Source organism: Coturnix japonica, chromosome 1 (assembly GCF_054131305.1).
Source record: "Coturnix japonica strain WE chromosome 1, WE-NBRP24, whole genome shotgun sequence".
NCBI classification, from domain to species: domain Eukaryota; kingdom Metazoa; phylum Chordata; class Aves; order Galliformes; family Phasianidae; genus Coturnix; species Coturnix japonica.
The window spans coordinates 176,421,079-176,446,753 of record NC_140663.1 but is presented as its reverse complement, the minus strand read 5'-3'; the positions used below and the strand labels follow the sequence as shown (position 1 = coordinate 176,446,753).

Here is a 25,675-nt window from a genome sequence, read left to right as displayed (position 1 = left end):
GTGTCCCACTTTGGGAGTTCTCCAGTGCTTCCAGTACTTATATCTGTCTGACTCCACTACAGAGAGAACAAATGTTAGAGAACAAATCACAGGAACCAGTTTGAGTCTTACGTGTAGCAACTGTGTGATAGGAAATACGTGAAGGAGGTCTGTTGTGCTGCCCCAAGCAAACTCAGAGAGGAAGTTGTGTGCTGCTTGCAACAGCAAAAAAAAGCTGCATTTTCTTCATAAATCCCACATTACGTACTACGCATCCCACAATCCCAAAAAGACATTTCTTTTGTTAGCACAGACTTCTTTTGCATAAGCAGATGTTGTTGCAGGGACTTTATGAAAGAGGAATCTATAAGAATCTATAAGAGGAATCTATTATTTACCAAGAGAGTGGTGAGGTGCTGGAACAGCTGCCCAGAGAGGCTGTGGATGCCCTGTCCATCCCTGGAGATGTTCAAGGCCAGGCTGGATGGATCCCTGGGCAGACTGGTCTGTTATTACGTGTGGAAATTGGTGGCCTTGCATGTGGTTGGGGGTTGAAGCATCATGATCCTTGAGGTCCCTTCCAACCCAAACCATTCTATGATTCTGTGATTCTATAACCGTGTAAACCAAGATTACAAAATCAAAGCTTACCTGTATCTTTCCAACTTATTGAGACAACATTAATAAGTGGTGGAAAGATGTGTAATGTGAGAGCAATAGCTAGATTTGGTGCAGGGACAGATACTTTGATGTCTGAGCTTCAAGATCTGAGGCTAACATGCCTGTACCCTTATTTTGAGGAATAAGAGCTTTGAATTCTTCAATTTCTCACTATTTTCTTTCTTCTAACTCCTTCATTCAAATTTCCTTCCCCTCACAATCCTCATCCCGTTTAAAATAACCAAATTGGCAAGAGCAGGCTCGTGTCACTTCTCACTTGCTTATGTTGCTAACAGAGAAATCCAAATGAGCCATGCTGCATGTTACTCCTGGGGCTTATTCCTCGAGAAAGCTTTTCTGCTCCCATGGAAGTCAATGGAAGCCTAATTGGTCCCAGATGTTTAGTAATAACAAGCACTTCCTTTTGGTACAGCCAAACAAAAGCAGTGTTAAAACTGTTAATTAAATGGGTTTGGCTCTGTCGTCAGGTTATTAACTAATTCCAGTCCTGGCAGTCAAGCTAATACTGTGTCTCAGAAGGAGATGTTATCTTACTGTGCTCAATAAGAAAGGCATGAACTCAGAGTATGGTTAAATTGCCCATGTCAGGGGCACACATCACAGCTTGCTTTCACATCAAAGGAATAGCAAAAAGACTTCAACACTGGGCTTCCAACTAAGCCCAGGGATTGTTGCTTGTGCAAACTTTCTTCTAAAAGAGTAAGAACTTGAGAGAATGCACAGTGCCAGCTCTCACTTGCTTTTCACTGTTTGAATATTGTCCTGAGCAATGTGCTCTCGATGGCCCTACTTGAGCAGGAGGATTAGCCTAGATGAGCCCTTCCAACCTCAACCAGCCTGTGATTCTGCGATTCAGTGATTTTGTGATTCACACATATTAGACCATTAGGGCATGGTCCTGCCAATGGGCTGTGCCAATGAATTATTCCAACATCATCTATGTACATCTCCATTAGATATCCTTTACGTTCAATGGCTGTCTTCTAAGATATATCCCAACTGGGACTGGAAGTTATAGACCTAAATTCTGAACGCCATAGAAAGAATAGGGAGACATAACTTTTCGCCTGTGGAGTATTCCAAGCTGGTGCTTTAATATATTCACATCCCTGTGTATTTTACAAAATTCAAAGGGTGTTTTTATTGTACAAAATCCTGCAACAAAAACGACCAGCCGGTTACTTACACATCTGCTTTAAAAAATAGAATTATACATCCTTTTGTAGTGTGTTAATTTTGACATTCACTAGCATGAAGAAAAAAGTAGTGGAGCAGCAATTGGACTCTGAGTTATTTACCTGAATAGGTTTTGCTTTGACTTCTATTTCTCTTATGTGCTGAAATGTACATTTCCTGGCATTAACAGAGAGCCCATTGTGGCTCCTTTCAAAGCCATTGGGTCCCATAGGTAGGTCAGGCTCCTGCTGTTGGAAAGCTTTTATTTTTCACTTCAAAAGGGTGAATTTGCCATCAGAGTACAGGACATAACATATGTCAGGGTCTGCTTTTAGCAACACAACAGGTTGATCATATTAAATCATCACAGATTGAAGATCTACAGACTTGTACTAGCAACCAGCCCTCAGCAGGGAAAGATAGTGGACCTCTGATCTGAATAATGGCCCAGGACTCAGTTCCTTGCATCTTGTTTCACGTTTTTATCTTTAAAACATGTCTAACCTTCTGTGACTTTTAAAAATAGATATATTGTCATCATCTTTTCGCATTGAAATGCAACTGTATGCAGTGAGTTCCCAACAGTTTTTTCTTAGAAATACAAACATTTCAGTCCAACGATGGCTGGTTGAAATTCATTCTCTAAGACTTTTTCTTTAAAAAAGTGTCCACCCAGAGATGAATTTCTTCACATTAAACCCAGTTAAATATGTATTGCACGAGAGGGGCAAATTTCTCCTCTTTGAGTTGAACTGTGGACCTGTAACTTTCTGAGCAAGCCTGGGTAAAACGTAGTGCAGCTGTTTCACACCTGAGATTTCTGTTACAGTGAATGATCCTATTTTGGGCTGCCCTGGTGATTTTGTGATTTCATTTTAATGCTCAGGAGATCTCATTTCTAAGGGTTTTTTTTTGTAGAAAGAAAAAACCAACGCAGAAATCTCAGTGTAAGGAGTCACATCTCATAGAGTTAAACTACTTTGAGAAGGGCTTTCCTATTCAGCTGATGCCATCAACAACTGGCATAAAAAGTGATTGCTATAACACTATAGATATCTATGATGTTATATGTATATATATATATATATACATATACATATACATGAAACTCTCTCTATGGAGGTGACATCAACAAAGCACCTCTGAGTTTAGTGAAATTAATGAAATGTCTCCTGATTTAGAGGGCTTTTCCTTTTGGTCTGGTTTAAATCGCACCTTTCTCACAACCACAGGGCTTTACAGAGTCTACAACAGCCCTATGAACCTTTAGGCAAATCTGCTTGTGAACAAAGCAAATGCACAATGTGGTAGACTCTCCCTTGATTCACTGCAACCATGTAGTGGGGGTAGTTCAGGGGAGCTGTGAAATTGCCTTAAAATCCACAGTTAAAAGTCAAGGAGAAGAATTTTACCCTTCATTTCTACACAGCGGCAGTGTAGCACCTGATTTCTTCGGTTTTCAAGGCAATCTCTGTGCTATGCTTTAAACTGTTGGCTGAAGTTCTGCCTGCGAAAGCAAAAGAACGAACCCACTCCGATGATGATCACAGATAAAATCAACACAACTGTTAATATAATAAGAAAGTTGATTTTTTTTAGATCCTCTTTTTCACAGTCCTCTGGTTTAATGTTCCCAATGTGCATTTCTTCCTGGTATCCAAAGTTCTGGGTGTATTGGCATGTTAAGTGCTCTATGTTTGAGATCTGGACGTTTTTGTTCTGGATCATTGATGACAACCAAATATTTCCACAGCAGTTGAGTGGGTTACCAGTGAGATACAAGTTTTTAAGCGAATTTTCTAACGCTAAAATATTGCTATTCTGTAATGTACTAAACCTATTGTTCCGTAGGTCCAGAACTTCCAGTGGAGAGCCACTGCCCCACTTGGGCAGCCAACTCAGCTGATTTTCAGAGAGGTTTAAGTGTCTAAGGTGACTAAAGCAAGGCAAGTCAATATTTAATTCTATCAGGCTATTGCCATGTAAATGCAAGTATTCAAGTGACTGTTCCAGTCCAGATAGAGCATTAACTTCAATTGTCAGCCCTGGGTTTGTGGAAAGATCCAAGAAAATCAGAGAAGTCTTGAAGAAAGTGTGTGCTGGTAGGATGCTCAACATGTTGTCAGCAAGAAACAAGTGCTGAAGAGCAGGAGCATCAACAAATGATATGCAACCATTTTCCTCTCCAGCGAGTCTTTGCTTTGCTAATCCCGAGTACATGCTGCAAAGAGTGATGTTGTTGCTCTGTAGATTGAGCCACCTGAGGCTTGGCAGTCTTGAGAAGATATCAAATTGGAGGGTTTGAAGACGGTTGTTTTGAATATAGAGCTCCTTCAAATTCATCAGCGTGTCAGCATGTAGGAGGAGGCTCTGCAAAGCATTGTAGCTCAAATCAAGGACAGTTAAGGAGACCAATGTACTGTCAAAAGATACTTCAAAAGTCTGAAGACAGTTTTTACTGAGGTTAAGGGTTTGAAGAGACAACATAGATTCAAAGAACTCATCCGGAATGGATTTGATTTCATTGTAGCTTAAGTCTAAGTATACAAGTTGGGATAAATTAAGAGAACTTTTGTTTCTACTTTGTTTCTGATCAAGAAGATGAAAAGGAGCATGTAACCATTCATTCTCCATGTAGTCCATTTTATTATGAGAGGATTCAGCTGTGAGCTGAATTAAATTCTTTGATAAATTCAGAGTTACCAGCTTGTTCACCTGAGGGAAGACTGGGAAGCGAAGCAGTTTGTTTTCACTCAGATCCAAGCATCTTAAGCTGTACTCATCATCTGACTCCGTGGTGTGGAAGGACTCAATGCTGTTCCTGCTGAGGTCAAGTATCTCCAACTGCCTGAGGTTAAAATCAGAGATGCAAGTAATTGAATTCATGGAGAGATTCAGTCTGGAAAGATTCAGTAGAGTCTCAAAAGCACCTTCTTCAATTTCCATGATGATATTACTCTGCAGATCTATCTCCACAAGACTGGGAGATCCCTGAAACATCTTGTGTGATATCATTATAATACTGTTACCTGCCAGTGAAAGATAGCGCAGTGCTGGAGCTTGTTTAATGAAATATTCAGCCATCCCATTGTAGAGACTGTTGTGAGATAAGTCCAGTATCTCCACCTTGGGTAAAAGTCCAATCCCTTCTGTCCCAGTCTGAGCAAGCTCATACAAGTTGTTGTTAGCTAAATTTATTTCCAGCAAACTTGTCATGTGTGCAAAGACTCCAGGCGTGATGAAGCTTATCTGGTTGGAGCTTAAATCAAGGCACTGGAGGGAAGTGTAGAGGGGTAAAGGCATTTCAGGGATGCTTTGTATCAGATTTCCAGATAGATCTATCTTGTTTACATTTGGATGGAGCTCACGAGGGATTTGGTGTAGGTCTTTGTTGTGGCAAAATGCCTGCAAGTTTGCCTGCCAGAAAAGAAAAGAAAAAGAGAGAGAAAATGGGAGGTCACCTGACAGATGAAAAACATATTTGTATGAAACTTAAAGAAAATAACACTCAACAACTGGTAAGGTTCTTCTCATACAATTTTCTTTGACCATTCATACAGAAAGCACAGCCATTCTAAAGCTTCTTTGCAGTTAAGTGTTAGCACTTCTTTCATTTTATATATCTAACTTAGACTAGCAGAGTTGTATCTACATATAATATCTACTACACATTTTCCTTTTTCTCAAGCTTATTTTAATAGGTACAAGTGAAGGTGTTTTACTTGTTTCCTTTGTAATCAAGAACTATGTCCTCACTTTCCTTCTGATCTTTGCCTTTCTCAGCTTTATTCTAAGTCACTCTAATGGGTTCTGCAAACTCTACATGCAAGAAGTGGCACTAAGAAGGGCTCCTCTCTCTTGGCAGCATAGTTCCCAAAGCAGGGACATGGAAGATAAGGAAGCTCTCTCTTCATCAGCCATGCACCTCAAATATCTGACTTTGCCTTCCTTTAGAGTCATGGTGCAGGTAGGCAGTGTGTCCTTAACAAACTGGGTCAGCCAACTATTCATATACTACAGATGCAAACTTCCAAACTCTTTCTGTTTATGCTACACATAGGAATCCTTTTCCTAAGGCAATAATTCCTATCTCCTCTCATGGGGTGCATGCCATATGCTCCATCCATGTGCTTCATCCCCACACATCAATCACAATGGACATAATAATGTTGGACAGTAGGAAAAAACTTCTCTGAAAGAGTGGTTGGGCATTGGTACAGGCTGCTCAGGGAACTGATGTTGCCAGCATCCCTGAAGGTGTTCAAGAACCGTGAAGATGTGGTACTTAGAGATATGATTACTGGGCAGTATTGATGGTAACCGGACAGTCAGACTAGTTGAACTTAGAGATCATTTCCATTCTTAATGGTTCTATGTTTGTACGAATGCAGCAAGGAAGTCATATCATGTAAAGCCATCTTTGAGGAGAAAAAGGTATGTGGTGATGGCCACGCTTTTCTCACCCACTTCTCAGCAGCAGGGTGGAGAAAAATTCAACCTCATCAAATTCATCTCCTAAATAAACGCCTATTTAACTGCACCTAAGATTGAATCCATGTCCAAAGGAAAATTTGGAATGTGTGTTCATAAGGAACCCTGGAAACACTGAGATAAATGTTTTTTGCATAATGCATAAATGTCAAGCTTTATTTTGTTATTAAGGGGAACACACGGCAGTGGGAGGAAGTGGAATGCAAAAGGCTTAGACAGCATTTAATCTACTGGAAGAAAACTCTTGTTATGAATGTATATGGGTGACCGGGTCATGTACTGTTTGTAGAAAGATCAGAAAGAAAGAAAGAAAAAAATCTGATGAATCTTAACTTCTGTGAAAAAGAATCCAGATTCCATGACGTAAAGCGCTGCGTTAGCTTTTCCAACATTACAGAAACATTAATTTAAAAAAATATTATAAACCATCTGTTTCATGTGAAATTCTTGCTGAATGAAGTGACAGATCTGCTTAGGAGAAGTGGGGCAATAGTCTGTATTTTGTGACTCTCTTTTGCATTGTGAGAGTTTTGAAGAGCACATAAAAATGTGATGGAGAATTCTAAGTGCTCATATAAATGTCAGATATAAATAGGATTCTCCACAGTCTTTTCTATGGTATAACTTCCCCTAAGATCTGATTTTGCAGAAGGACTTGATGATCTGCAGTTGGACTTGATGATCTTGAAGGTTTTTTCCAACCTAAGCAATTCTATGATTCCATGATTCTGTGATTGAATCACGCACTTTGATTACTCTCTGCTTACACCGAGTAACCAACATCATCCAATGCCATCAGTGCCACTCAGGTTTTCACTGAAGACCATGATGGAGAACTCAGTCACCGCTTGCAGGATTGGGCCTTTAATCTGAATGCACTGAACTCTCCAAGTGATAAATGGGTCAAATAAAATCTGTACCTGACAGTGTCTAACATTTGTTCCTATGACATTTTCCCTCTCAATTTTCACTGCTCTGTTGGTGCTGTCACTGGATTATTTAAAGCCTGTTGGGAGGAGTGTGGAACACTTGGTTCATTCTGTGTTTGTCTTCTGGTAAAAAATGACACTTCAACTCAAAAGTTGACCACTGTTTGAATTCTGACTCCAGTCCTTCACTGAGTGGATGTTGTCACCCACCTCAGTGACAGCCCTGCAAACAAAGCAGCTGGATCCAAAGCTTTGGTGTTCCATATCTTTTCATGAGTGTCTGAGCCAAAGAATTTGGGCTGGAGCTGGCTGGGTACCAGCCTGTATGTTCTTTAGAAGTGCTGTCCAGGTAAAGGCTTCACCACACAATGAAGTCTTAGCAATTTGTATATGCACCACATGTGGGCTGATAATCTATGGTAACAAGTATGATATATTATTTTGTGGCATTGATGTAAGGCAATACACAATTTTATGAAAATCCTTCCCTTGCATGATATATTGGAAGATCCTCCATTGCCAGTTAACATAAATTTCTTTAGGAGAAAAAACTCCCTCCTTGGAAGGCAATGTGAGCTAGGAAGAACCTCTTGACATTGAAGCTGAGAATTCTTGTCTTGTAAGAGAGCAAATGGCTGGGTCTGACTTAGCTCAATAGAAAGATAATGGCTTTTATGGACGTTTTACCTCCTAAAACATTACAAGATCAGTGCACCTACATGAGTGATGAGAGATCCAGGTTTCTGAGTTATGCCTCTTACTGGAGACTTGGGATGAAAGTTTCCAATTCTGAGCCTTTCTTATCTTAAAGGTGCCACTGCAGGGAAGGCAACATGTAAAAAATGATGCAGTGATAAAAAAATCATCCTATGAAATAAGTGGGACTCCCAGTGGGCACATCAACAAGCCCTGGAGCCTCTTTGAGCAGTGTAGAAATGTGTTTAGATTTACACCCTCCTCCATCCATTGCATGAAACGCTCAGCAAATGAAGAGTGGCAGAGCTCCACTGACTTTAGCGATGCTGAGCTGTTAATCTATGCCAGATGAACATCCCAACCCCCAGCTGCAGCCAGAGCTGAATTTATCCCAGACTCATTGCGTACAGCCTTGGGTTTTTGGCCCGTATATTGGTCTGTTGGAAGCAGTTTATAGTGCAGTGGTGGAAACAAGCATATGTTTACTTCTCAACAATCAGTCTGATCTGTGACCCATCAAGAAATGGAACGGAGTGAAATCTGCTCAGATTATTGCATGTCTCGCCTGGCATTGATGTGACTGTGATACATGGGACCCAAGCTGTCATGTTTACAGCGGGTTCATCAGTCTTCCCTCAGCAGCCAATGAGCTGAGCTATCCAGTCACCTTCCCAAGATCTTTTTATATATACTAGGTCTTAATTTCTCTGGAATTCAGGAAGCACAGCAATACAGCAGGGTGGGCAGGAATGGAATGAGTCCCATAAGGGAGATGTGTACAGTTAGCAAATTATTATTTTTTCCCTATTTTGGAAATTCTCAAGGATTTGTGCTGAACAACTTCAACATTAAAAATAAAAATAAAAAGAAAGAAAGAAAGAAAAGAAGTATTTTTAAATGGCATGTTACTGTCAGCAGCACTTGGATATGGAATGGAGAAAGCTCTGCTATGAATAACATTTATAATATGGTACCAGTTGCCTGCAAAAATTCAAGAAGGAAATGCTGTAAAGAAGCCAGAGGCTTTGTCACTTTCTTTAGAACTAGTCAGGTGTAACTCCCTGACAGCAATGCTGTGTCAGGGCAGAGGTCAGACACAATGACACTATGAAGGCTGCTGTAGATGTATTTCACAGAAGAGGCTTTATTAAAAGCACAGAGAACTTAGACCTGATATAAAGAAGTAGATTGCAGGTCTAAGCTCCTTCTCTGCCTCAGTCACAAGATCCCTGTTCAGTCTTGGGGAAATCAGGTCAAATTTCTTCCAACCAACTACTCCTTAGAAAAAACAGAGGGAATGTCTTTCCCCTTTTTTCCCCCTTGTATGTACTGTGGCTGCAGTGAGAAATGGTCATAACCCAGCAGCAGTCTTCAGAGCATCTACTAACCCAGCAAAGCCTATTTCTGCCAACAGGAAAAGCCTTTACACAGAGCTTTCTTCACAGAGAGCATCATTATTTGGGCAGCACCTTTAACAGATAGTTGCAACCTCATCCAAGATAATGAGGTGACCTTACCATTTGACAGGGTATCCCCTCAGCAGGCCAGTGATTGGACATCCCTCCATTCACCACTGACAGGAGGAAGACAACGTACAGTCTCATGGTTCTGCAAGGAAATTGGTTATGTTTAGATGTCAAACATGGCACCACAGTCAGTTCATGCATGTATGAGAAAGCTGGCATCAGAACATCACCTATCACAGAAAGGCACATTTGCAGTACAATAAATTAGAATAAAAAGTAATTAAGGTTGGAAAAGGCCAGTAAAATCATCTAGTCCTACCATCAACCCATCACCACCACGTCCACTCGTAGAATCATAGAATCATTAAGTTTGGGAAAGGCCATTAACTACTGACCTATCACAACTATGTTCCTAAAATTAATGCATCCACCTATGTGTATCTGTGTCGCTTTGAGACAAGCAGGAAAAAGAGAGATCTACATAAAGACTTGAAAGAAAGGTTCAAGGCATCTTGTGGGGTTGACCTGGGGTGATTTATTTCAGCTGCTACCTAGGTGATACCCCAGTCACCCCCTGAAGTCTAGATGACCAAGCTGGGTGTCTGGTATCACAGAGAAAGACAGCTACTCAAGATTAAGTGACCTCTTAGAGCCCCCTGCTTCTTCCCATAGAGGCAGCTCGGTACTTTAACTGGTCTGGAGTTATAGGTGCCAAGTCCTGATGGAAGTCAAGGGACTGTCATTCAGAAACAAGAGTTGGGAGCCATTTCCATTTCCATCCACAACAGTTTCCACTCCTCTCATCCCACAGTGTCAAAGAGCTTTTACACACATTAGTCACCATGCATCTAGTTTTGTTAATACAAACAGTTTAAATAAATAATGGGCTGAGAACCTTTCGCCCAAATGTTACTTTTCCATTTTACATACACCAGGTATGGGCAGGCTTTAAAATACATTTGAAAGCTGATGACTTAAAGAAAGACAGACACAAAATGGAACAGATCTATGTGAAAATTCATTAGAAATAACTGTCTGAAAAGCACTCCAGAAAACAGTGCAGAAATAACTGCAAAAAGACTAATGAGATCTGGAAGATCTGACAGTGGGCACTGAGGGAAAAGTGAAAACAAGTCCAAGGGAAAGCATTCTCAAGACAGCATGTTTCTAGATGGACCACGAATTGTATGAGCTCAAGCATGAAAGGTCAGTGGCCCCGACATCACTTCAACTGCTTGCTTAGAAATGCTAAAGGAAAGAGTTCTTTGGAAAGAGATGAGGGCCCATATGACTCAGGGTGTTCACCAGCAAACAAGTAGCTTGAACCACTAGAGTTCAGTCCCAGGGATCCCAAATCCAGCCTGAGCTTGAGTATCTCTGATGTTCCTGCTCCATTCTCCATTGCCCAGACTACAGGAGGTGGGTGCTTGGGGATGCTGTGCAAGGTGTTTGTGTGGGAGTGAGAGGAGAAAATGATGTTTGTTGTTTGGGTTTGCTGAAACTGAGAGAAAAGACAAACACACTGATGATGTGTGAATTATAAGGCTTTAGTCAGAGCCTTCAAATGGAAATTATTTCTGTCTAAATCCAACAAATTAAGATGGTGAAATCTCTGTGGATGTCACCTACAAAAGGCACCATCCTGATGGACAATGTGCAACTCATGCAGTTTGCTTTGTCCTCTCTTGCCATGACAACAGTGCAAAAAAAAATGAACCCTTTTCATTTTAAATGATAACCTTGGCAAAATCCATGTCTTAATATGTTTATGAACTTCCTAAATTATGAATTGGTAAAGCAATTTGGAACTTGAAGCATCTGAATGCAAGAACATGATTTAATGTCTTGCTACGTAAAACAGATCTGTAGTATCAAGGACGCTGCCCCTCAAGGTGCTCCTGAGTTGGCTGTCACCTTGGAGCCCTGTCCCGAACCCGTAGCATTGTTGTGATGTAAGTGCAGGACCCAGCACTTGCTCTTGTTGAAACTTATACAATTGGCCTCCACTCATTGGTGCATCCTTCCCAGATCCCTCTGTAAGGTCTTCCTTCCAGACAATCTCTAGACCCACTACAGCAACATTTGGTATGACACAGTGCTATGTCCCAATGTCTCTGCCCTCTTGGCAGGTCTCAGCTGTCTGCTGAAGGCTCACAAAAACCCCATTGCTCTGCTGTAGGATGAGATCAACACCCAGTCCTGCTGCATGAAACAGCTCCATGCAAGCTGCCAGTTTGCTCATTCAGCTTAGCCAGTCTCATCTACAGTTGTAAAGTTGAAGTGGATTAAGTGAGTGACTCTCCTGAGGATTCTAATCAAGTAGGTCAATAGAAAAAGTGCATAGAAAAAGCTTGGTACTCATGCTATGTCAGCATGTCCATTAAAGAGATGGAAGGGCATATCAGTGATTTGCCCCCCAAAACGTATCTAAAGCCCAAGGAAGATTTAAACACAGTTCATCCATCTCCCATTGCAGAACAACAGTTACCTCCATCTCTTATACAGCATTAAACCTGAGACCATTCACGGATGCTGTTTGCAGTTAACAACACTAGCATCTCCCTAAAAGTAATTATTTTGATGCTTAATTAATTAATGCAATTAACAGTGATTTTCTCCTATGTCAAAGAAGGATTATATTTGAATTGCAGAATCCTAGAATCAGAGAATCAGAGAATATCCTGCATTGGAAGGGGCCCACAAGGGTCATGAATTTCAGCTCCTTATAGAGAAGACATTAAGTACAAACAAAACTCCACAGGTCTGATACTTTTTTGCACAAGAAGCTTTGTTGCTCTGTTAGAATCATTAAATCTTTCAATAGTTAAGGTTGGCAAAGACCACAAAGGATCACTAAGATCAACCCCAACCCACCCCCACCATGCTCACTAGCCCACGTACCTCAGTGTCACATCTCTATGGTTCTTGAACGTCTCCAGGGATGCTGACTCCACCACCTCCCTGGGCAGCCTGTGCCAATGCCTTACCACTCTTTTTGAGAATAAATTTTCCTAATATCCAACCTGAGCCCTCACAGTTTAAAACAGCCCTCAGGGTTAAGAAAGAGCAAATATTTCACATTTACCTGGTTCCAAGGGCTTCTCACATCCCCATACACTGCTTGTCGTCCCTTTAAAAAGCATATCCAGCTCTCCAACAAAGATTCAGCCCTGGTAGAAGGAAATTAATCTTCAGATTCACCTTCACCCGTTCGAGACACCAAGAGACAACTTCAGATTGAAGACATTTTCAGGGGAACAACCTCATGTGGGTCAGTGTCTGCTTTCAATTAAGTCGCTGGTCTTCCTGCAGGCTTTTGCTGTGTCCTACAGCCACCACTGTGCATTCAGAGCAGCGTCATTCCCTGCGCGGCATCCTGAGGTCTTCACATGGGGCAGGGGAGGAAACAGGGATTTTTTCCAGGGAAGCTGCTGGGATTGAACTGTGGGGAATGAGTGACTTATTGTCACCGATGCTATTGTTCGGCTGTGCACGCAGTGCAGGCAGGGTGTTTATTTTAGGGCTATGAGCCTGTGGGTTTCATTCCTGAAGGGTTGCAGCCTCCGACCCCTGCACCTAAATCACACTTAGGAAAACAGCCACTTGGGGGTTAAAGGTTTAAATATCACGGCTGAGAAACAGAAAGCCTGTAATCTTGAATCCTGAGCTCTCTCCCTCTTGTTTTTACTGCACAAAGCGTCCTATGATCTGGTGACAGGATGGGCGTTCTGTGTCACAGAATCATTAGAGTTGGCAAAGACCACCCACGATCATCCAGTTCATCACCTACTCAGCTATAATGCACCTGAACTGAAAATTTATTGGGGTTTTCCAGGCAGTAAGCAAGACTTCAGGAGACTGATGGAGTCAGAGTAGTCCAAGCTTCTGTACATAGTACTGCTCAGCGTGCCCGACCTATTAGTAACAAATCCCATTGCAAAAGGGACGCTTTTGCTATGATGTTTGCGAGCTCTGCTTTTTATTTATTATTTTCTGCTGCCCTCTAGGGCTGGAGCAGCAGTCTAATTGCTGGTTTCCTCACTTCCTTTTGCTAATTTTGGACTGATTCTGGAAAACAGTCCTTTATACTGATTTCACCACCTTTGTCTCCCAGGCTCAGGAGCCTGAACTGTTGCAACATGCTTTTCCTGTGGCTGGAATACACCAGAACTTGGCTCTTATCAAATGGTTTGCTTGCAATGCACCCCAAAATGAGAGATTGAATGCTATGAAGAGGTGATAGTATGTGTATAACTGGGAAAGGGTACAATTACGTACAGGAGATAGAAAAGCTCAGGCTTAACTCTTAATGGAGCTGCTTGCCAGTGAGAATGTTGCTAACCTGAACCTGAGGACCACTGTGGTGTCTGGAGGTTACGATGCCTTTTGGATGCTCTGAGTTGTGTCATCAGCATCATTCAATAGTGCTTGCAACATGCAACTACTTTTGCAAAGAAAATGTCAAATATCCCCCCCCCACACCCCAAAAAAAGATCAAAAATATCAAATACTTTTTCTGTTGGAAAGAGCACATTAAAGTTAGATATCAGGAAAAAAATACTATCTAAAAGAGTGGTGATGCACTGGCCCAGGCTGCCAGGGAGATGATGGAGTCACCATCCTTGGAGATGTTCAAGAACCATGGGGATGTGGGACAGGACACAATCAGTAGGGGTGGTGGGGATGGGTTGAGATTGGACTCGAACTCAGTGGTTGTTTCCAGCCTCAATGATTCTATGATTAAATTTTATTTGTATTTGGAGATGGAATACAAATCTACCTACAACAAAAAGTGGTGAGTGCAGCCTCACATTCTCTGACACCTGAATTTTCAGAGCACTTTGGGAAGCTTGGATTTGCTGGTAGAATAACAGGATTTCATTGCATTTCTATACCTTAGGCTGATTTATTGAGCGGCCACACAGTTGTGACAGCTCAACTGTGATGATGAGCCTGGACAGAAACAAATGGCAAAGCAGGAGGGAAGGGCATGCACTGATTCTGCTTCTTCGAACTTTACTTCATTAAAGCTTCTGCCTTAGAGGCACAGTAAACACTCTGGGAATGATCAGCCATAGTGGTATCCTTACTGTCTTTGCCTTCTTTCATAAAGAGGATCAGAAAACAAAAAGTTTCAGATCCTGGAGCCTTTGGATGACTTCATTTTTTCAATATTTACTTGCTGTTTTCTACCCAGCAGTCTTTAACTTAAAAGGCTTTTTAACCATATGTACTTTTATGTGCAGTCGCTGTCCCCAGAGGTGTCCAGGAAAAGGCTTGATTTGGCACTGAGGGATGTGTTTAGTGTTCATGATGTGTTGGGGTTGGACTTGGTGATCTTAGAGGTCTTTTCCAACCTCAGTGATTCTATGATTCAGCACAGAATCCATCAGATGGATTGGGTCACCTGCATCAAACAGATTGGAAGATATGAACAGGCTGCCCAAAGGTGTTGTAGATACCCCTACCCCAGAGGTGCTCAAGGCCAGGTTGGATGGGGCCTTGGGCAGCCTGAGCTGGTGGGAGGCAATCAGCCCATGGGAGGCATTGGAACTGGGTGGGCTTTGAGACCACTTCCAACCTAAGCCAATGTATGATTCTATGAATTAGGGATCCAACACAACACAGAGATGGGTGTCTCATGAGATCACTCCTCCAAAGCCTCTTCCCAGCATAGCTCACAGTAGAAAAAGCAAATCCCAGCCTTTGGCTCTCACGAGCCTACCCACAATTTGCTGCAGGTTCCCAAGGGTTTCTGATAAACAAGAATATGTCTTGACGATTATATGTCTTGAACTTTCAGCCCTTTTGGAGTCTGTCCATCCATAACGCTGCTGCTTTCTAAGGCACTGCTTTTGGGTTGAGTCCTGTGTCAAGCAGCATGAATCAAACTCTCCAGAGAAGTAAACAAAACAAACTCCTGCCTTAGAAAGTGGGTCTGAACTGCAAGGGCAGGAGTGGGACACATCTTGCTCCCTTTGGCCAGAATAGCTCCCCAGTGATTCATCCCCCCAGGGAGCTGGGGGCAACAGCAATATTAACCCTATTAAAAACTAAATAGCTGAGGCTATCCTCAGGCATGGACTTTCAGAAGGAGGCACAGCTCCAGTTCCTGAGAGCCTACAGAATCTCTCCTGCTTCAGTTCAGTTAGACGTCAGGGGGAATTTTTTCACTGAGAGAATGGTGAGGCATTGTCACAGAATTCCCAGAGAAACAGGATGCTCCATCCCTGGTAATGTTCAACACCAAAATGGGGTCTTGGGCAGCCTAATCTACTTCTTGATCTAGCAGTTGGCAACCCTGCCTGTGGCAGATGGTTTGGAACCTGATGACCCTTGAAGATCCTTACAACCCAAGCCATTCCATTCTATGATGACAAGCACCATGCACAGGTTCAAACTCCTGTCTCTCTACCATCAAGTCCACAAACCAATCGATCCCACAACACCTGCATGACTTATATCGGGCTTTTCCCCTGCCTATTGCCTTCCTTCTCTCTCTCCCATGTGGTCCTCTTTCTTTAGGACCAGGCAGCCAACAGCATTTCCCCACCATAGATTATCTGGGAGACATCAGCTTTCCAGCCCACTTGGACAGCAGATACACACAGGATTTAATGACTTCTCCTATTTCATTCACCTCCGTTTTTATATAAATAGAAAAATATATATATAAAATGGATGAGAATTGCATGAAAACGTCAGCCTCAAGACATTGAAAGAGAGGGGCTGGGCAAAGGGATGGCAAAGGCATTGAAAGAGAGGGGCTGGGCAAAGGGATGGCAAAGCATGTGAAAATGCAATAAGTTCTATCTACCCAAAGATACATGAGCTGGCACTGGAAGATGAAACTATCTGAATATGAAATTCTCTCTGTGGAGAACAAAATTCTTGGAGAAACTCAAAGCCACAAACCAAACCATAATGCTTTCTGACCAGCTTTAACCTACGCACAGTAAAACACAGAGAGAAATCAGTTTTTATTTCAGTAATTTTTCTGACAGTGGAGTCAGGTTTTTTTGATAGTAGATGTATTCAATTTGTATGATACAGCAGGGGATACTCAATACAACAGGAGATAAAATGAAGTGAGGAAAACTATTTCTGGCACATTTGACTTGCGCAACATCGATACCCTCATGTGAATTCATTCATAATTGTATTAATAAAGGCCAAGCACTGATTCAGTCACTGATCTGCTCTAGAAAGACAAGACTGATCGTAACTTTTGATGTTGAAATCCAAAACAAAATTAATCAATAGGATTATTTTAAATCTGGAAAAAGTACATCTTGGTAAAAAATCAGATTAGTATTATTACTATTTATTTTTATTTTTTTTTTTGTGGAAAGCCAAACTTTGGATTCTGTATAAGGGAAACATATGTGTACTTTGATCAAAAATACAACAGAGCTTGGCTTTAAAATGTTTTCTGTGGCTTTTATATGAACCAGGATTTTGTAGAACTTTGCTATTTCCAAATATCCTCTAAACATCAATTCCTCACGAGTTTGGATGCAACACAAACAGCAACTACCAATAAGTCACTGTTCACCCAAGGTGACATTCAAGCTGTGAGGATAGGAGCAATAGACCAATGCTGTTAACCCATACCTTGTGTTCCAAAAGGAACAGCCCAGTGACAGCACTGATAGCAAGGAGAGCAGCAAGCTAAGCAGCATTTCACTTCATTTCAGCCTGGGACAGTGTGATTTGCCCAAGGCTGTATGAGGACGCAGTGTCAGAGTGCTGGGAGAGCAGCATTAATCAGTGAGCACAGTGCCAGTCTCTGCAGCACTCCTGGTTCAGGGCACTACAATGCAGTAACACCATAAATAGAATGAAGTGCTGTGAAGAAAGGATAAAACTTATCTCTCCATCTTTTGTGGACGCTAACACAGTTAATGACTGTATGGCTACAAATGAACCAGTGCTTCCTTAACTTAAAGAGTGCAACTCTCTGCAGCTCAAGTCCCGATGACTTGAATATACAGCTGTGCAGATAGAGACATTTACATCGAGTGTTTAACCAGCGCATAAACATAGCTATCTTATTTACACAGCACCTTCCCCATCTGTGCTATTTCTAAAGGCTGCAGCTCTGCGTCCCCGCAGCCAAAAAAGCTCCCAGCTCAACTTCCCAGCGCTTCTTCACATACCTGATGTGGGGTCGGAGGAGGAGGATTCGCCTCTGCCCGCAGTTTTCTGCCTCCCAGCCGCTCCCAGCAGCCGTCCCAGCGCGAGCTGGGGAAGAGTTTCCTTGGGGAAGTCGAACCTCTGTTGCATGCCAGCTGACTAAAACTCTGCGAGCTCGGAGAGAAGTTTGAAGTCACAGGGAGAGAAAAAAAAAGAAAGAAACAACCACGCTCCCCATAGACCGGTCCTTGAATTCATTCCTTCGCAGTCATGAGCTCTTATATATTCCCAGGCTCCCATGAGCACGTGAACGCATAGCTCCGTAATAGTTTTAAAATGTGTGTGTCCTCTTGTGCTTCTCTTTATTTTCCATTTCGTTCATTCAACCTTGGCTTATTTCCTGCAGTTTCTCAGCTGGTGATTACGCTTCTCTCGTATTGACGCTCGGAACAGGCTGTGAGCACCACAGAAATCCCCTTTGCAGAGCTCGGTGATACAGGCTGGGTTGGGGCAAACTGTGGGGACAAAGTGAAGGTAGACAGCCCTATAGACCCATAATAAAGATGGGACTGTTCAAGGGTCATAGACCCACGTACACTCCTAAAAGGGCAAACCCATCAGCTCTGTGCAGGATGGAGTGTGAGGGGAGAGGGTAATTTTGGAGAGGGATGAGCACAGCACTTTGTCCTCCAGCCTCTCTCTGTGACACAACAGTGAGATGTACCCCTGGGGGAAAGGATAAACTCAATTTCATGCTTGAATGGGTAATAGCAGAAATACCTTCTGAAAAGGATGATGAGGCAGACCTGGTTTTCTTTTCCTTTGATCATTTTTTTCCTTAGTGTTTCCTTGGTCATTGGTTTGATTTCTTTCCTTGTTGTCATGTGGATGGGTTGGAGAGATGAGAATTGTTCATGTTGTCTTCTGCTCAGAAGTGCTCTGGTCACTGGGCTGGTGTCCACTGGCCTCACACACCAGTTTCCAGAAATACCAGTTCTGAGAGGGTTTTGCCAGCTCTAGACTGGATGTTCTATGATTCTAGGATCCTTAGGATGATAAGACTAGATGTCTTAGGGGCAAGCTGAGTCTTAGCTTTGTTAGTTGTGTCCTGATCTCCCTTGGACTAGTACACCCCATCGTGGAATCCCAAATGGCACCGAGGCTCACAGCCAACCTCACACCCTATGCCTATGGGGACCATCTCCACCATTGCCACTGCTGGCATTGTGCTGCAGTGCTGCACATGTGTCTGTGATGGCACAGACCTTCTCCTCTGAGACAGTGTGCTGTGCACTCTTGGAAGACGTCACAAGTGCTGGCAGATGTTAGACACCTTGCTTCCCCTGCACGAAGAAGACACTCCAAAGTGCCAGTGGTGAGTGCTAAGGACATCCGTGCCATGCAAAGCCCATAGAGGAGAAGTCTGGCTTCAGCACTGGACATTTCCCACCTTTAGACCATTATTTGCATTGATTTCCACTGGTAAATAATAATAATAATAATAATAATAACAACAACAACAAGAAAAATGCAGTGCTGACTCTTTTCTCCTGGACAGCATAAATTCTGCTCTGCTTGTCTGGATCCATTTGGTAAATCATAGAATCGTTAAGGTTGGAAAGACAGTTAAGGTCACTGAGAACAACCATCAACCCACCATACCATTAAACCATGTCCCTTGGTAAAGACAGATAAAAGGCATATCCTTTCATCCCATGTGCCAAAAACCTTTGAGGGTTCTGTTCAACACATGCCAGCATGCAGCCTTTGCCCCTCCACAACAAGTTGCTGATGGGTTTCTTGTAGCACACCAGCCTTTGTGAGTCAGAGTTTTTCCAGATCTGCAATGTAGTGGGAGGCTCTGGGTGAAAGCATCAACAGATGTGTGAGATGTGGTTCGTTAAATAGCATAGTAAATACATCTTGCATACGTTGCTGTTTTAAGTGTGTAACAAAGACGATAAATAATGGTGAGTATATAATAGAAAAGAAGCAAACAATGGCTTTATTACTTGCAGTAGCCTTGTCCAACCCAACTTTAAAAACCCCCAGTGACCCACAACTTCTGGAACAAGAGGGGAATGTTTTTAGACTGAGACAAGGGAGGTTTAGGTTGGGTATTAGGTTGGGTCTTCCAAGAGCCTCCTCTTCTTCAGGCTAAACAACCCCAACTCTCTCAGCATTATCCCTGATTGACATTACCCTGCATGGCAAATATAAGGATGGGCATGTCCTTGTGCCCTTATAGAAACTTTAATGTTTTAAGAGTATCCTACAAAGTCATGATTCACATCACAGTATTTATTTAAGTCTAATGAATGTTTTCCAGCGTGACAGCGTGACATGTATCAAGAAGTAAGCTTATGATCTGAAAGCAGCATGGCCCTTGACATTTTGTGCAATGCCTGAACTAACTATCCACTATTGCTCCATCCTGTGACATCACCCCTAGTGAATGGCTACACAGTTTGGTTTGGCACAAGCTCAACATTGTTTTCTTGAGGAATACCTGCCATCCAAGCTGAAACTCTTCTCTAATTCCATGCTATTTTAGTCAGCTAGGAATTACCCACAGAGAAAGTTCACCAAAGCACAAGGGTATGTAGTTTCACCTCCTGTCACTGAGCCAGGAAGACCTGATGGCCAATTTGATGTCACGGCAGCCATGTGGACTGGCTACTTAGAGAAGTGAATTCTGTTGTATATTCCAAGTGGAGCATGAATAGGAAAGTGATCCATCACTGAAAGGGGAAAAAGTCTTCCAAAAATAAATTTAATCCACATATGGAAACAGAAGAAATTATTCCCACAGACTCTACTATTGCTGCACCTCCAGCTCTGTTGTGTGGGTCTCAGAAGATATGGGTCAACCTATGGCTGATTCCAGGTGACACCTGAGGGATGATGTTTCTCTGGTTATATCTCTTGATCTAATAATGTCTTTCCCAGGGAGAGAACCCTGACCCCATCTGCACAGACCTGGCCCCTCCTCATACTCAGGCATCAGGATGCATCAACAAGCAAATATCACTTCAGAAAAAAGGACCACTAGTTGGTGCATGGTCACACGAGGTCAACCACGAGCCAACTCCTGCCACAGACTCAACCCCTACAGATCTCATGGGATTCCCAATCTTCCATGGGAGAAAACAGCAAGTTTGGCTGCTGGAGCTGGCATGGAGACGAATAGCCATGAATAAACAGAAACCAAAACTTCCCGCTACTGAGATGCTCCAAGGCATCACTGCCAGTATAAGCATCATTATCTTGAGATGGCATTAGTCTAGTTGCTTTTCAGAGACTACAAATTAAAAAGAAAATAATGGAAACCAGCCAGTCAGAGATGAACTGGCAGAATTAATCACTTGCAAAAGATTAACAGTTGACCATGTGCTCACCTCACGCTTAAAATAGGTTGTATCATGTCAGCAGGATGCCCATCTCTAATTATAAATGATATTTCCCCAGACTAAACAAAGTTTGATATTTCTGCTCTATTTCCTCCAGCTCTGATTATAGCCTGTTCTTTTTTTTTTTTTTTTTAAATAAAAAATAATGCACTGAGAAACAGAGCTTCTCTTTTTCTGTTCCTCCAGCTCTTTAGGGAATTTTGCCACTGGGAGGATGATGATGTTTTACATGCTGGGATTTTGGCTTGCCTTGGTGTTGACATTGGTAAATAGCAGGGTAGGAGGGTTGACCTCACCACCAGACTAGCTGTGGTTCCTCTCTTTGGCTTCCTTGTGCAGTACCTGCAGGTTTCAGACACTGTCATCAGTCACTTTGGAGGGAGATAGTACTCTCAGCACCTCCTTGGACTTAGTGGCTTAGTCTCCTCTGGTACCAACCACAACCTTCTCCAAGTCAACCTGACCCTGGACCATGAAAACACTCTTGCTGCAAGACTCTAACTGCTCAACTTGCAACTGTAGTGGAGGTATACCTTATTATACCTGATCTAGCTATAAACTAGCTACCAATAGTCTAGAAGCCCAAGTAGCTGTCAAGTAAATCTGAAAATCAGGGTAAAAAAAATGCATGACCAATTCTCCTGGGACACACCATACTCCTCCATGCACCCAGATGTGACTTGTCAGGAAGAGGTTTGCAGTGTCTACTCTATCAGTGGGTCAGGAAATCATGCTCCATGGGACAGATCTGGTTCATCTTGAAATGTCTCCCCCAGAGGGGACTGATGTGGTTTTGCTTGCAGATATTTCTCATACCACTGCAATAACAGAAGGATCAATGAATTGACTGGTTCCAAGCAATGCACAGAACAGATCCATTCTTCTTCCTTCTTTACCTTTTGTTTTGAGCAGGGAAAAAAAGAGGAAAGCTGGTCTTTTCCCCTGTTGTTTCTAGTCCCCACTATTGGCTCAGGTATTGCCAAAATGTCGTTAAGTTATTAAACGCTGTTGAACTGTCAGCATTGTATCTGCAAGGTCTTGAATGTGATCATGAAAATCTTCGAACTCTTGATGATCAAGAGTGTGATCAGATCAGTGCTTTGCTCTAATTATCTGACCTGATTTTTCAGGCAAACCCTGAAAGGGAATTTTGCAATCATAATCCTAGGGAGAGAAGAAATGACTTCGAATACTCTATTTTTGTCCTGTTCCTTAAACCCTTTGATCCTTCCCATAGCCCCTTGATCCATCCCTACGTCATCACTGATTGAATTATTTCTTTTTATTTTATAACCCACAACTGGATTCTGGATTATCTCCAACATGTCTGTGCAAAACATTGGCCTTCTCTGAGTAATAAAATGCACCCTTCCCAGCAAAAACTTTAGAGCTGCTGTGGCTGCTTTTCCAGTAGGAGGTGAAATATGGAGAATACAGAAGCACATACAATTTTTCTTAAACATGTACCATTCCTCCCCAGCCAAGCACATTTAGTAAAACCTGTAAGGGTAACAGTGAAGAGCTGAGTAAACTCCTGATCTTCTTTTCCTTATACAAATCAGTAACCTCACCTCAGAATGATATAATAGAATCATATCATGGAATTGTTTGGGTGGAAAGGGACTTTAAAGGTCATCCAGTTCCACACCCCTGTTATGGCAGGATTGCCGTGTAAACCAAAGAGGTGAAATATCACTGATTAAATGTAGACATCTATAAGGCTGACATCTATCAAGCCCATCTCAATCCACTCCACAGATCATGGAGGGAAACAGGAGCCCTTCTTGATGAGTGATTCATTTAATTCTCCAGCAGATATCAAAGATATCTGTGATGAATCACCCACAGGGAGCTCCTACTTTCTCCTGTAAACACAGCAGGAGTGGAGAGTGACTAAAAAAACCAGAAACTGATTCAAAATTAAAGGAAATGAATCCTTCTCACAGTGGGAGACAGAACCACCTGGATGTGTTAATGTTGGAAAGGCCACTAAAGTTGCCATCAAGTCCAACCCCAACCCATCCTCACCTTGCCCACTAACCATGTCCCTCAGTGCCACATCTCCAAGGTTCTTGAACACCTCCAGGGATGGAGACTCCACCACCTCTCTGGGTAGTTTGTGCCAATGCATCACCATGAGCTGCTGGAGCTCAGAGGGTGTTTGGGCACTGCTCTCAGGCATAGGGTGTGAGTTTGGGTGGTGCTGTGTGGAGCCAAGGGTGGGACCCTCAACTGGGATATTCTATATGGGGTGTCTGTATTGGAAAGAGGATGCTTCTAGCATTGAGGCCTGCAGGTATGGCCATATTGCTCATTGTTTCATATGATCCTTGCAGGATTGAGACTTCATTTCTTTTTTCTTGTCCAGTACTATACTCTTGATTAATGTATAATACAGTTTGGAAGGGACCAATTCTACTGTATATCAGTGAATACCCACTGACTGCAAAAAAGTAATTTCAGGTTACCTTTGCTGAAAAGTGACCTACCTCTTTCTCCAGACACACGTAGGACGATGTCCACTCCTCTTTTAGCCATAGCACTGGGTCTTCTCACCATTATAATGATCACAGAATCATAGAATCAGTAAGGTTTAAAAAGACCTCTAAGATCACCAGGTCCTACCCAAACCCCAGTCCCACCATACCCACTAACAATGTCCCTCAAAGCCACATCTCCATGATTCCTGAACACCTCCAGAGATGGTGACTCCAACACTTCCTTGAGCAAGAGCTCCCTGTGGTTACCCTGTGGTATATCACTCCCATCTTTCATCCTTGAAAAACACAGACAGCTTCTGGAAAAGTAATAAAACAGCCAGCACACTGTGCAACATGAGGCTGCTGTAAGGCTTGAGGTCCACAATAAGAAGGTCACCAGTGATAACTTTGTTGGAGATGTCAAAGTAAACATTGGCAATATCTTTCTGACCGCTGAACATTTCGTTTGTTGATGTGCAGGGAACACATAGGACAGATGATTTACATATACTTTGCCTGCCCTCTGGTGGCTGCTGATTAGCGTGTTTTTTTTTTCATGCAGATGCATTTTTTTTCTGTACACATACTTGTGAATACGCATATGTACTGACGTATGGCAAAGAATGCTGTCATCCAAATTGCACCTTCAGTCTGAATGCTGCAGATGTGAGTAGCAGTGGTTGTCGTGGGCTGTCACTAGTCTTATTTATGTTGAAGATTTTCCACTTGGCTGAGACTATGTTAACATTCAGCTCCATTAAAACATCAGCATGAAAATGAAATAAGCATAGCTAATATACATACATGTATATATAAATTTTATCAACTTGGAGAGACCTGTGAGCTCTTCATCTGTCCTTTCCTTCTCTATAAATAGACCGTGCTGCAACTGAGTCAGCTGCACAAAATTCAGAGCAAAATATTTCTGCAGGACCTTTTCTTACAGCAAATACAGGACTGCATAAAAAGAACTGCATGGATATGCTTTTCCTTATGCAGTGCCAGTCTGGATGACCAAGAGATTGCAGGGAGTATGGAGGTTTTGGACTGAAAGCAGAGTGGCTATGATTGCTGGGAGGAGATATATTCCTTTAGGCTCCCTGTGGGTTTTATTGTCAATCCAGCGAGAGCTCAAAATCATTTTCTTTCTCTTTTCCCCTCATAGCTGCAAAGAGCAGAGGGATTTGCACCTGCACACTTCACAGAAGCAATAGTGCCCTATGGAAAATAGGAGAATTTAGATGGCAATAAAGTCATCCTTCCCTGTTGAGGTGGATGCAAAGAGACAGAAAAACTCATTTAAAACACCTTCATTTGACTTGGGTTGGGTTTCCCATTTGGGAAAACAGCCTCCAGCCCTTGGAGTCATTAAGATTTGCAAGTCCTTTTGTAGACTATGTTCATGATTTTGTGTTTGCCCTGGATCATGTTTCAAAGCCTTGCATAGGGAGAAGTACACCATGCCACTGCACTCATACTGTTTTGGCAACATGGATATCATGTCAGTTGTGACCAAACCGACTAGTGTATGTGGTATACTGACTGTGGCATTACACCTATGTGTTCTTCTTAGCATCATGATAGCTCTGTCTGAGCCAGTGATCAGTTCCTGTGTATTGGATTCAGCTGTTAAACTGCTACCACTGGTGGTCTCTAGGCCCCTCCCAAACACACTGAGGTTATCTCTATCCTGATCTAGTGCTTGATCCAGTGGTCAGCAAAGCTGCCTGCAGCAGAGGGGCTGGAATTAGATAATCTTTGAAGTCCCTTCAATCTCAAGTCATTCTATAATACAATTCTGTGAGTCTATCTCTGGGAGCAGGAATATTCCTACCAGGTATTCTGGGTGCTCAGTGGCAGAAGAAAATTGACATTTCAGATAGAATGAATGATTTGCTCAAGATCTCTGAGGATGTGAAACCTGCCATCCCACCACAATTGGAGGGCTCTGCAGCTGAGGAGGATCTTCACTTAGTACATTTCCACCTGCCAATCTTCTGCTGGCTGGGCACATATAGACAGCAGTGCCTGAACATGAAATGATGGCAGTTTCATTCCACCTAAATAACCGCAGAATCACAGAATCATTAATATTGGAAAGACCACTAAATCATCTAGTCCAACTGTCAAACTACACCTGTGACCACTCAAGACCTCAGTGCTATATTTTCCCTTTTCAAGCTGATCCCTGCTCTCCATAGCCCCCAAAGCAGCATTCATTTGGTCACTCT

At 42.4% G+C, this 25,675-nt stretch overlaps 1 protein-coding gene across 2 annotated transcripts; it reads right to left on the bottom strand.

Annotated features, from left to right (window-relative positions):
• Positions 1-1,720: 1,720 nt before the first annotated feature.
• On the bottom strand, positions 1,721-17,810 carry LRRC32 (leucine rich repeat containing 32). 2 transcript variants are annotated; one of them, XM_015852487.3, is made up of 3 exons: positions 17,578-17,810; positions 9,470-9,560; positions 1,721-5,253 (listed from the first exon to the last, which is right to left on the bottom strand). In XM_015852487.3, the coding sequence occupies exons 2-3, from the start codon at positions 9,554-9,556 to the stop codon at positions 3,313-3,315; spliced, it is 2,028 nt and encodes a 675-aa protein (XP_015707973.1). In that variant the 5' UTR covers positions 9,557-9,560; positions 17,578-17,810; the 3' UTR covers positions 1,721-3,312. The 2 variants fall into 2 exon arrangements, with proteins under 2 accessions (XP_015707973.1, XP_085365991.1); XM_085509865.1 differs by lacking the exon at positions 17,578-17,810 and adding an exon at positions 12,504-13,089.
• Positions 17,811-25,675: the final 7,865 nt, after the last annotated feature.